The 14,062-nt window shown below is 32.1% G+C and overlaps 2 protein-coding genes across 2 annotated transcripts in view; both read right to left on the reverse strand.

Moving 5' to 3' along the window:
* Window positions 1-5,311: 5,311 nt before the first annotated feature.
* LOC139483508 (uncharacterized) overlaps window positions 5,312-14,062 on the reverse strand; it is a 124,498-nt gene continuing 115,747 nt past the window's right edge. Inside the window, exon 11 of the mRNA XM_071267528.1 lies at window positions 5,312-5,333. The gene's annotated coding sequence lies outside the window, so the exon portion shown is untranslated. The remainder of the gene's footprint in view (window positions 5,334-14,062) is intronic.
* The window catches only part of LOC139483504 (uncharacterized), a 34,962-nt gene continuing 26,387 nt past the window's right edge, over window positions 5,488-14,062 (reverse strand). The window contains exons 7-8 of the mRNA XM_071267526.1: window positions 12,194-12,247; window positions 5,488-7,994 (exon numbers count right to left, since the gene is read on the reverse strand). Coding sequence (XP_071123627.1) covers window positions 5,488-7,994; window positions 12,194-12,247 — 2,561 coding nt within the window. The remainder of the gene's footprint in view (window positions 7,995-12,193; window positions 12,248-14,062) is intronic.

The raw sequence follows: 14,062 nt of genomic DNA on the forward strand, positions 1-14,062 counted from the left end.
GTTGTCAGTAACAACATATTAAAATTTTAAAAGCTTTGGTTAAACGGTTCATGAGTTAATGCACGGACAACATTTGGTTACCGCCGCAAGCCCGCCCGCCCGCCGTACATCCCCAAATCAATAACCGACACTTTTTTCACAAAAATCCGGTTAAAAATCAACCAATAGATGATACTTTCTGAAATGGTCCTTAAAGAAAAATTTCCATATTAACAAAAGATGACACTTTCTCAAATGATCTTTTAACAAATTAACATATAAATTAGAGAGGATACAGATGATACTTTCTGAGTTGATCCCTTTAACAAATTTACAAATAAATTTATGATAACACTCTCTGAAATGATCATTTTAACAAATTAATAGATCAATTAAAGATGACACTTTCTGAAATGATTCTCTTAACAAATCATTTCAATATGATCCTTTCAACATAGAATAGATCAACTAAAGACGACACTATCTGAAATGATGAACCTATAACAAATTAAAATAGTAACCGAAGGCACATATTTAAATTGCCTTTTAACAAATTAACAGATTGACACATGTGACACTATCTGTAATGACCCTGTTAACAAATTAATAGATCAACCAAAGATGACACATTCTGAAATGGTCCTTTTATTAAATTAACAGATCAACAAAAGATTACAATTTTTGAGAATGGACATATTGACAAATTAACAGACCAACTAAAGACAAATATTAGAATGATCCCTTTCAAAAATTAACAGATCAAATAAAGATGACACATTCTGAAATAGTCCTTTTAACAAATAGACAGTTCAACCAAAGATGACACTATCTGAAAGTATTTACCAAAATGGTTTGGTCAAACAAATAATAAATACTGATAAATATTTTTATTATACCTATTTTTTGTCAGACTCAAACTATATCAACACATACATGTATTTATATTTTTACAATGTAAACAAAATATAATTCAAATTACACAAAATATACAAAAAATCAGTATGTATCTTAAAATTATAAATTATAAATATATTCAAATTTTCTCAAGAGATTTATTTATAGTACACAGTCAGTATAATTACTAAGCTAAGACGAAGGTCTACCATGATCTCCCAAGATCAACATAAGAATCCAAATAATCTTAAGATCACTATATGAACTATATGAAAAATTTCAATTGAGAACACTGATGTTTTCATACACCGATATTCAATGAGCTTAATATATAATTTGAAACAGAACAAGTAAAATATTATGTGTTACTATCAAATTTTTCCTGTATCGTAAGACTCAATTTCATCAATTCAATTCCTTGTTTACACTCAGAAACAAAATATGTGACATAGACAAATATACAAAAGAATATTTGCCTTGGGGTTTATGGTTATTTAATATCACTTTAAATCTTTCTTATAAATATCTTTTAGTTCTACAATATGTTTACCAAATATATGATTTACATCTGGTATCTTTCGTCCCTCTTTTACAGCAATTAATAATTAGTTACTTGTGTATTCCTACTACTTTGCAAACTTAAACATCACATATTATTAACAACACCGGGAAAACAAATATAATCAAAAACTCAAATTTGTAACGTATGTCTGACAGTAATGACAATATTGACAAATAAACAATTTTAAATAAACATCATAAATTCAATACACACTACATTTTAAAAATTTAAAATAAAAAAGTTACCAAACCTTCAAAATTTCAATTAAAATTAAAAAGTATTGTATCAAGCTCAGCTTCCTTCTAAAATAAAAGACAGTTTATTCAAAACGGTTGACACTGACAAAACCCATCTCTGCTATGATACATTTCCATATCGTCAGACAAAAACATACCGTGAATCACTGATATATCAAAAGACAAAATAATCAATTAAATTGCATCAAATGTGAATCACTAATATGCCAAAAAACAAATAAATCAATATCATGTCATGATTTTGTGAATCACTAATGTAAAAAAACAACCAATTAATACCATTACATAACACTGTGTCAAAAAACAAACGTATTAATTCTACCACATACCAATTTGTTAATTACTGATATGTCAAAAAACAAGAATCAGTACCATTGCATAACGACAACATTTGTTGTACCACTGATTAAAACAATGACCTGTCAATTTTAGTAAATTATATATTCACAAATTCAAGGGTTTGTTGACATGGTTGTTTAAAGACACTTTACAAGATATTTTGTCATCTTCATTTAACATTTTTTACATCTACACGAAGCTCTGGTACCTTTGCAGCTTCACGTGTACAGTTTGGGTAAAACGTATTATGTAATACAAGTAGAGAAGAAAACAAGAATCAGCATGCATAGCAAAAAATGAAACAAATAATAAAATGATATTATAATACTGGAACGTAACACATAAGACATTCTTACGGTATTCCAATAACACCACTAAACCAGGGCTTCCGCCATAAAACTCAACTTAGTACTAAGAGTTAGAAATTTGGTTAGAAACAGTTAAGCAAGGGACTGATTGTTTTCCTTCATTTCAGAGTCAAAGTACAAAAATTATACTAGAAAGTTTCATTACTTCAACATTTTCAAGGCCAGAAATAAAAAGGCAAGCATAAGTCTCATATATATATATAAAAAAGAAGATGTGGTATGATTGACAATGAGACAACTATCCACAAAAGACCAAAATGACACAAACATTAACAACTAAAGGGTACCGTACAGCCTTCAACAATGAACAAAGCCCATACCGCATAGTCAGCTATAAAAGGCCCCGATAAGACAATGTAAAACAATTCAAACGAGAAAACTAACGGCCTTATTTATGTAAAAAAATGAACGAAAAAAAAAATAATAAAAAAAATAAAATATGTAACACTGAATTACAGGCTCCTGACTTGGGACAGGCACATACATAAATATGTTTACCAGTATATATACATGTACAGTGTATATGATGACATGCATACAGAGTAGAACATGAACCAACATTATGTAGCAATAATTCATAATTTCTATCCAAGAGGGTCATTTCTATATGAAGGTATACACAGACGCTGGTATTGATCACATTTGAGTGTGACTTATATACGAATGGAAAAAAGTATTGCAACACCTTGATTTTTTAAAACTTGAAAAATCATTCTCTTTTTTTGGATGAAATATAATAAAATATGTGTATAATATTATTGAAACATAGTTTATGATAACATTGGCATTGAAACGAACAAAAAATGTTTGAAAAAAAATGATTTATATAACCACAATTTTAATACCAAAATGGAGTGTTTTTTGTACAAAAAAATGCATTTTACAACTTTTACTGTAGTCGAACATTACAATGTCAGACATTTCAAAATTAATCCTTAGATGACTGTTCACATCATGGTTGATCGTTATACGCCAAAGAATTTGTACTTTGTGCGCAGCCTCTATTCAAACGGATAACCGCATCTAAACGTCTTCCGATTCCTGCCATAAATCGACTAATTTGTTGCTAAGGTAGAAGCAACCATTTCTGATGAAGGGCATTGTTTATTTCATGATGTGTTTGAACTGGGGTGTCCTTTCGCGCACTTTCCGCCCAATAGTGTCCCAAATATGCTCGATATGGTTGAAATCCGGGCTACGATCGTGCCGAGGAAGATGAACCGAATTCCATTTGAACATTGGATCTTCCTCCACGATGCTAATTTCCAACTTTGGCGAGCTCTGCACTACATTGGATACGGAAAACTGTGTGTCTGTTCGTTAGCAAAGGTCTCTGAAATGGTCTTATCGCACGATAACCAGTAGCGATGAGTCGATCTCGAACAGTTCTTGTTAAAAGGCTCTTGTATGGCCACCACTCTCTTTTTAGGATTGTCTTGTATGCAATGGGTTTCCTTCTGACCAACCTTCATTATGCTTGATTTTCTTTAGCAAATGGTATAGGGGGTCTTCATTATCTCGGAATGTCTTTAACAGCGTTTATTGCCTGATTTATTCTCAAATCGACTTATAGTGAAATGGTGATGACCAACAATACGTGCAGTTTTTACAGCGACCTCCCTGCTACCCTTATGCTGATAATCTGCCATCTTGCTGCAGCTAAGAGTTCACAAGGACTCATTATATGGTGTCAATCACATAACTTTAGAAATTTTGTTATTTAAAGGGTTGAAAACAATGAGGATAAAAACAACTGTTTTGCTGTTTACGGGTACAGTAGCTGCATGTGCAGATAAAAAAATTATCGAGTCGATATTTATTGATTAAACTCAGGTGAAACTTAAATAATGTTTAACTAATTCTATTTTACCAAATTATATCCCACAAAAGTAAAGAGTGTTTTTTTAATTTCAATTTCAATTTGGTGTACTTGCAATACTTTTTTCCATGTGTATATATCAAAAGGGGTCACTTGAACAAAGGTAATTTAAAAATGGGTTATTAATGTTTACCTTCTGCTAAGATTTCTATAAAACATGTGTTCTGATCTAATGATATGAAAGATCCCATGTTGTTAGCATATATATACAATATAATGGAAGCTTGGAAATATGGGATTTTCCATAAATCAATATATATGAATTATTAACTATACTAAATATATATAAAAAGATCTATACGTAACATTAATTATTTTGCATAACATACTGATGCACGCTTTCTGCTTGTCATTTATTGTATATTATGTTTTTTTTACAAAAAAAAAAAAAAGAAGATGGAGATCTGGGTAAAATTACAAAAGAAACAGCTTTTCAATGAAACAAGTATCCATCAAAGTTTAAATAAGGAAATGGGATATGATTACCAATGACACAACTATCTATCAAAGTAAAATTACGGATATGGGATATATTTACCAATTAGACAACTATCAACAAAAGTAAAATTATGTGATATGATCTGAATGCCAACCAGATTATCCAGTCATGTGATAAGAATGAGATGTGGTATGATTGCATATTAGAAAACTATCCACCAAAATAAAAATTTGATTGCCAATAAGAAAACTAATCCACCAAAGTAAAAATAGGAGATGGGGTATGTTGGCCAATGAGACAACTATCCATCAAAGAAAAGATAAGAAGGTATGGTATGATTGCCAATGAGACAACTATCTACCAAAAAGCAATTTTTGCACACATAGTATACTGGTAAGGTGATTTATATGACAATAAATTGTGAGTTGAATTGGATGATTTAAAAAAAAAACACGTTTTTACCTAAATGTGCATGTTGACCCCGCCCCCAGATGTGTTTGTGTAAATACCAGTATCACTATAGACTGGTGGTGAAAACACAAAAAGATAAGCTGCATGTGCGTTGTAAAAATAAGAAACAGAGTAGAAAAATGTGTAATAGGAGTAGATATCAAACCTTTTCAATATATAACAGATCATACTAGCGAACGAAAAGCATTTACAGTAATGTATGATCATTTTCAAACTGGTAGGTATATATGAAAAGATGACTGGCCGGTTTGTGCAAAGTGAGATAAAGAGTTAAAAAATCATTGACCAAAGAAAAAGAGTTAAGAAAAATTTTGTTCCTCCTTATTTGTGAGATTTGTTAACATCATTACTATAGATGTCTGTCCATTATCCGTAGCAATCTGTAAAGGGGATTTCCCACCAAGTCTCAATATCTGTGTATCTGCTCCGTTATCTAACAATAAACATACAATATCCTCATGTCCTACTTCACATGCATAACATAATGGTGTAGTGCCATCCTCTTTTGTCATGTTAATGTTAGCATTGTGGTCCAGAAGACAAAGGACGACATCTTTTCTACCCATAAAACAGGCTATATGTAATGGAGAACAACCAGCTACTACATCAAAGGCATACTCTACCGACTTCTTACTCACGTATTCTGTTACACGTGATGATGTATTATTTACCAGGCTATCAAATAATAATTGTTTTCCTTTATCTAATGTGTACCCTGGCTGAATAGTGAATATATCTCTTATAGCCTTTTTACTATTGATACAGATATTACAATCAGCATTATTCTCTAATAGTATCTGTGTTATCTCTATGCTTCCAACCAATGCACAAAAATATAAAGCATTACCTCCATCAAATGTCTGAGCATTAATGTTTGCTTCATGTTTAATTAATAGCCGGACTATACTGGTATGGTAATTGGTACACGAGGAGATCAATGGTGTAAAACCATCATTGTTACATAGATCAACATTAGGATTCTTCTCTAACAGTAACTTTACTATTTCAGTATAACCTTTAGCACTTGCTGAATTCAGAGGACTCCAGCCATCGTTGTCACATAGATCTACATTAGGATTCTTCTCTAACAGTAACTTTACTATATCAGTATGTCCTTTAGTACTTGCTGAATTCAGAGGACTCCAGCCATCGTTGTTACATAGATCTACATTAGGATTCTTTTCTAACAGTAACTTTACTATTTCAGTATGTCCTTCATCAATTGCTGAATTCAGAGGACTCCAGCCATCGTTGTTACATAGATCTACATTAGGATTTTTCTCTAACAGTAACTTTACTATATCAGTATGTCCCTCATCACTTGCTGATTTCAGAGGACTCCAGCCATCATTGTCACATAGATCTACATTAGGATTCTTCTCTAACAGTAACTTTACTATTTCAGTATGTCCTTTAGCACTTGCCATGATCAGTCCAGTACCCCCATCATCTTTACACTGATCCACACCTACATCATTATGTAGCAGCCATTCTACCATATCATGATAACCTTCATAACAAGTATCTATTAGTGGAGTATTACCTGATCCATACTCCTCCTTTGGTCTCACTGTATCCTTGGTACTGGCTAATGTTATTTGTTGTGATACATCTAGTTGTAGTAAGTACTGTAATAACTGTTGTCGGAATGAAGATTCCTTCATATTATTGTTATCAAACACATCTGACACCTTTCCTGCTGACCAGTCTTTTATCAACCTTTGTAGATATGATTCTAAATAATCATCTGGTATTTCAATGATGAATTCTATGTTACTGTTTATGTCATCTGATAATGTCTGCCATTTAAAACGTTCATGCAGTAAATCACTGTCAATATGGTCTATTAAACTTTCAATCATTTGCTGACCAAAGTAATGAGCAAGGAAGTCAAACAGTTTATCATGTACAGTTCTATAAATACCATTCGTTTTACAGATAAATGTACCATCTAGGGTCTCAAGTGCTTTCTTTAGTTTTTTCTTTGATGTACTTCTGTTGATTCCAAAAACCTCACATATGTCTTCTATGACATGCCGCTGTTCGACTGTCAGTTTACCCTGAAACCAATTTTCTTTCAAATCATTATTAAAGAGAACACATAATGCAAGACTACATAACTTATAGTTCCCTTCATCACCATACTCATTTAACCTGTCTAGTTCCCTTCTATAGACAACAAAAGGATTTTTGAAAAATTCTTTCATATCTGCATTTTTTGTTTCAAGATATAAGGAACATAAAAGTGGAAAAAATTCACAATCTTGCGACAAATCATTAATATCTTTTACATTTGTACCAATATAGGTTTTTGCTATATTTGTTTTCTCATCAGATGTAAGACATAATTCATCTGATACCAAGTTACATTCACAAGATTTAAAAGGTGTTAATATCTTAAACTTATCATCTTTATAGATTTGTAACCTACAAGATACAATAATCTTACAACATTTGTCTGCAACAATTGTGTTAATTACAGGTAATAATTGTTTCCAGTTATCAATCTGTTGTTGGTTGGCAGTGTAATTTCCACAAATATCATCTACAATGAAGACTGTCTGTTTTCCAGGCTGATAATAATCTCTAATGTCTGTTGGGGCATATACAGGTATTATGTTGTATCCTTTCTTCTGTAAAAAAAGTGCTGTATGCCTACAGATAAAAGATTTCCCAACTCCTGCTGGGGCAGTTAAAGTCACACAAGTATTGCCTTGTACAGATTCGATGACATAATCACTGGCTCTGGTAGAGACAAACATCTTATCTTTCTTTTCCCAGTCTTCTAATTGTCCTTTTATCTGCTCTGAAAAATATACGTATAATTAAATTAAATTTTTTTTCAGCAATCTGTTATTAATTAGTTTTATAAACTAGTAGATTCAGAGGCTATGTTGTCAGTCAAACAAGCAAGTCTTAAACAAAAAAAATATGCCTAAAAGTTTAGACTATAAAACATTGTCTATAGCCTCTCTAGTTAAAAGATAAATAATTTTCAAACATTTCTATCATGAGATTATAAAATAGTTGTTAAATAGTGTAAAATTAACTTCATTTTTACTTAATATAAATAGGCAGTTACTTATAAGGGTTAAATATAGTATGACTCCCATGCTGACCTATATATCTTTTTGTAAATCGTTAGTGAAAATGTTTGCTGCTTATAGTTTCTGCGTAAAACGCAAATATGGGTACACATCGTCTTTCATATGCAATTAGTCCAATACGGGGTAAACTATTGATTTTGGTATGATGCTGATTTGTTTGTAGATCTTATTTTGTTGAACACATTTGCAATCAAATTGTCTCAGTATCTGTCAAATAACACCAAAAAAAAAACAAAATTGTTTTCAGTGCAATACGGTCATAAATGGCATAAAAGGTTCAATTGATGATTAAAACTATTATAAGAGGGACGAAAGATACCAAAGGGACAGTCAAACTCATAAATCTAAAACAAACTGACAACGCCATGGCTAAAAATAAAAAAGACAAACAGAAAAACAATAGTACACACGACACAACATAGAAAACTAAAGAATAAACAACACGAACCCCACCAAAAACTAGGGGTGATCTCAGGTGCTCCGGAAGGGTAAGCAGATCCTGCTCCACATGTGGCATCCGTCGTGTTGCTTAAGTGATTACAAATCCGGTAAATAGTCTAATTCGGTAGGTCATATTCATGAAAGGGAAGGGGATTGTAGTAACGACGTAAGGAACATATCCGATATCATTTGTGAAACGGTTATTCCATAACGGTCAACCAACTCGTGATGGCGTCCGTAAAATTTACGAAGGGATGATTTCAACTTCACCATTTGGAACTCTTGGTTTAATAGCTTCCTTGTGAGCAGCAAACCTCTATCAAGAAAATCATGATAGGAAATGCAAGCACGGGAATATCGTATCAATTGGGAGATATATACCCCGTATGCAGGTGCTGCTGGAATGTTGCTACTTAGAAATGGAAAGTTCACAATTGGAAAGCTGAAATCATCTCTTTTGTCGTAAAGTTTTGTTTTCAACCGACCCTCATTGTCAATTTCTAGATGTAAGTCAAGATATGAAGCCGACTTAACTGTATCTGTAGTATCCTTTATCTCTAGTTCGATTGGATAGATGCGTTCCACATAGTCACCAAATTTTGAATTATTTAGTGAAAGAACATCATCTATATAGCGGAAAGTAGAGTTAAAGTATATTGCTAACTTCTTATCTTTCTTCCTAAGAAGTTCCTGCATGAAGTCAGCCTCATAATAATAAATAAAGAAACAAGTCGGCGAGTAGAGGGGCACAGTTTGTTCCCATTGGAATGCCGACAGTCTGTTGAAAAACACGTCCTCCGAACGTAACAAATATGTTGTCAATCAAGAAATCAAGCATCTTGATAATATCAGTTTCAGAGAATTTTTTGTTTGAATCAGAGTGATTCTTTACAAAGTAGGATTTATCCCTCCCTAAGACAAGATACTTGTATCTACGTTGGCCATTCTTTTTTATGAAGCAAAGTAATATCAACTCTTTCAATTTGTCTTTTAGTTTGGAATGTGGAATACTTGTGTACAGGGTAGAAAAGTCAAATGTTTTAATACTGTTACAAAATGAAAGAGATTAGATTGTATGTACTCTAAAAGATCTTTTGAATTTTTAAGTATCCACATCTGATTCACGCCACCTCTAGAATAGGCAGTTTCACAATAACTTTGAAGCCCGTCTTTGATTGCTGATAAAATAGATGTTAATAATTTAGAAAGAGGTTTCGTGGAGCACTTGGAAGACCCAGCAATATACCGTTGTTTGTAAGGACACTTATGTAGTTTAGGTATCCAATACAGTGATGGAAGATCCAGTTCTTTATCTTTGGTTGAAATTCCAAAGGAACATAGAACAGACCTATGATTATCCAGGATTTCCTCTTTGGTAAGTGTCGTGAGGGTATATGTTGAGTTACCAAGTGAATTGTCAATACCTAATTCGTTTATCAAGCAGTTGATGTAGTGACTTTTACACACAAAAACGATGTTATTTGGGGCTTTATCTGCAGGGACAACAACATATTTGTCATGGAGGTCGGATAGGTGTTTTGCAACATTTGGGTCTTTAAAGATTGACGTAGCATGGGCATTGATGGACCCATTCAGTTTCTTAATTCTGATTTGTATCAACGACCTCACTGCCTTAATCCATTCGGAAAGAGTGTCTACGTCTTCCTTCTCGCGCTTAGCCCATTGCCTGGCATAATCCTCGACTGAATCCATCAAAATTTTAAAGTTGTATTATAACTTGCTTGTAGATCTTATTTCTATGAACATTTTAGGCATTCAAAGTATCGCTTTAACTATTACAGTTTCTGTAATTAATCATAGGTACTTAGGGTTAAGACACTTATTTAGCCCTCCCCTTTTTTCAATAAACCGTTATTTTTTTTTCAAATAATTTCAATTATTTTCGCATTTAACTGTTAAATTGAACATACATATACTAATCATAACTTGTATTTTCCATTACTATCAATTCCAAGTTTACTACCTTCAGCGGTCACTGATGTTTATAAAGAAAGAGAAGGTAACTCACTTCATACATTACCTATAACCTGAATTCTAAGAAGAATTCAAATTTTAAGAAGAATCCAAATTCTAAGAAAAATTCCAATTCTAATAAAAAAATCTTAATTCTAAGAAGAATACCAATTCCTAGAAGAATCCAAATTAAGAAGAATCCCAATTCAAATTTATTTTCTTTGGATATGACATGACTCCTTTTCGCAAACATTTCTTTTAAAGTCCGGCACTTAACAAAAATCGACGTCTTTTGACATAACGGATTAATTGTGCTCCTCGTGCTGTCGTATTTTGTATCTTAATTGATGAAAGTATTGTATGAGCGACAATTATAAATCCGTTTACCTGCAACAAATGTTCCGAATGTTATTAAAGGTAAAAGAAAACGCTAAAATAACGGATTTTGGGAAAAAAGAAAGTCAGAAAATAATTATCCTGACCCGAAGTACCTATACAATAAACTAACAATTTGTTTTAGATTTGACTGTTAAGGGCAATTCCCAGATAAATTTTCGGTCATGTTGACTAATTTTTAGATCTTACTTTGCTGAATATGTTTGCGTTGTACAGTTTTTGTTATCTACAAAAAGGTAGAATTGATGAAATAAGAATTAAATCTTAATATTAGAAAAGTCATACCTCGAAGGTCTCAATTCTATTTTTCTGCACTAGTTTTTTTTGCAAATCACGTATATACTATTACTAATCTCTTTTGCTGTTTACAATGTATGCCTGTCGATTATAGCTTTCAGGAAAAAAAGACCAGGATAATAAAATGTTTACCAAATCCGAAGAAACTCATATAGGAAGTTTATTCATGGTTTCAATAATAATGTTTTTTTATGTCTATTAAGTATAGTCATCAACTTGGCTGTTACAAATGTAATATACACTATTTGAAAATTGGTTAAAACAATCCTCATTCAGAAACAATGATTTTTAAAAAGCAGGTGTCTTATAATTTTGATATGAATGAATGTGGAAAGGTCATAAATTCAAACCTTTTCTCATTTTCCCAGATGTTTTCAAATAAGATAAGACGATAATACACTTTTTTTGCAGTTATCTGTTTTTTTACTGATTACACCAATGTTATTGCACCAAAATATAACGAGTAACCACTGTAGTAGTGGACCAAGCGTTTTCCCTTGATCATCACACTTTTAGGTCACAGGAAAAGATTATGTTTCAAGTTTGATCAGCGAATCATCTTTCTCAAACTATATACAGAAGGTTGTTCATGACCACGTTTAATTCTATTTGACACAATAGTTTCAGAGAAGAAGATTTTTGTAAAAGTTAACAGGCGATAAATGGACACCCCGAGATAGCAATAGGTCATTCAACCCATTGTTTTAGGTGAACTAAACAGGTGATTTGACTGATATGTGATAGGCTTGCATGACCATCTACCATTTAAGTGAGGTCAAAATATCAATACCCCGAATATTTTTCGGAATAGGATCTTCAACTTGCTTTTGCATTTCCAGGTTTCCTGAAATAAGAAAAAAAAAAGTATTCAGTTATACAATATTTCAAACGCTTTCTGAAATGTTTATTCTATATCATAATAACATTCAATATTATAATAAGCACTTCATAAAAAATCTACCCGGCAATATGTGTTTAACTACAGCGGAGTGTGTAAAGATGTAAATATCAGTAACAATACACCTACGATATGAAATTACTGTAATTTCGAATACCTATATGGCCACATATCCCATGTTAAAACAGGATACATTAATATCGTTTGTGACCGAGAGATGAAATCATTCCTAAGGATATAACCTAAATATTGTACCTCGTCAATTATGAATTGAAATGAGTGTCGTAACATCATTCATGGCTCACTAAGTATTTACTGCTCTTACTGGATAAAACGAAAAACAGGTTGACAAGAAATGTATAAGTTTGTTTTTATTCAATAATGAGCATATCTGGTATACGTATAACACATTTTAAAGAAAATTTTCCTCCTAACAATAACAATGATAGGCCCATTACTAGAACCAAACATACGCTAATTGAACTCGCCAAAAAATTTGTTTTTGTCCTGGCTGATAGAGCTGCTAATGATATTATTATTGTTTGACGTAAATTTTACATTGATGTTCTGCAAAAGGAAATTACGAATTTACTAACATGCATTATGACTCCTTTTTAAGAAAATGACATCTGTATCACCCACACACTTCTAGCTAGTTCTTTACACGGAGAAAATTATTATTATGAAAGTTTCAACTATGTACTGACTTCCGAAGCTGTACAAAATGCCTTACAATTATAGAATTTATTAGTCTCCAAGCCGTTTTTCTACTCAATAACTATCTATTACACTTTCTAGTGAACTAGGTAAATTTTAAAATTGGCAATACATTAATATTGTTCAAATAAAGCCTTTAGTGAAAAACATTCCTTTCGAGGTGTAATAATTTTGTTGGAAGTACTTGATAAGATGCATTCTTATGTTGTTGATTTCGAATCTATTCAAAGTTTTAATTTTTCTACCCTATATATCACTTAGCCTTATAATCTTTTTAAGACAGCAAACACATACCTCATTAAATGAACATTTGAAAAGTTCGTTATTTATTTGGCCTTTAAATTGTTTTTGATTCGAGCGTCACTGATGAGTCTTTTGTAGACGAAGCGTCTGGCGTAAATATACAATTTTAATCCCGGAATCTATGATGATTTTATTATCAGAAAGAAAATATATACATGTTCAAACTCTTTTAAGTCATTTTCAGTAACATTAAGCAAAAGAACTCTGTCTATCGGAACTGCTTTAATACTTTAACTGCCCTTAAATTTCCACAAGATAACATGTTTGTCCGTTATAGAGATTCCGTATATAGTCAAATTATCGGAACTTCCATTGGGAATTACTGTGCACCACTTTTTGTGGACCTGTTTCTGTATTGTTATGATGTATGACTTTAATCATATGACCAATCGATTAAACAACATCTGATTTAAACAAGAGGCTGTCACAACGACAGCAAACCGGATTTATTAATATTTATTTGTGTCCTGGCAATATCACAAGAACCATTACTGATGAATGGTGAAAGTGAAAATCGTCAATATCAAATTTGACCTCCATTTTGTCATCAGTATCAATATATTAAAATTTGAAAAGCTTAGATTGAATGGTTCATGAGTAAATGCAACAACGTGAATGGAAACGCCATTTAACAATCTTTCAAGAACCATAACGCCTGAACGGTAGAAGTCAAAATCGTCATTATTGAACTTGACCTCTATTTTGTCATCAGTAACAACATATAAAAATTTCAAAAGCTTT

Source organism: Mytilus edulis, chromosome 7 (assembly GCF_963676685.1).
Source record: "Mytilus edulis chromosome 7, xbMytEdul2.2, whole genome shotgun sequence".
In the NCBI taxonomy this organism is placed as follows: domain Eukaryota; kingdom Metazoa; phylum Mollusca; class Bivalvia; order Mytilida; family Mytilidae; genus Mytilus; species Mytilus edulis.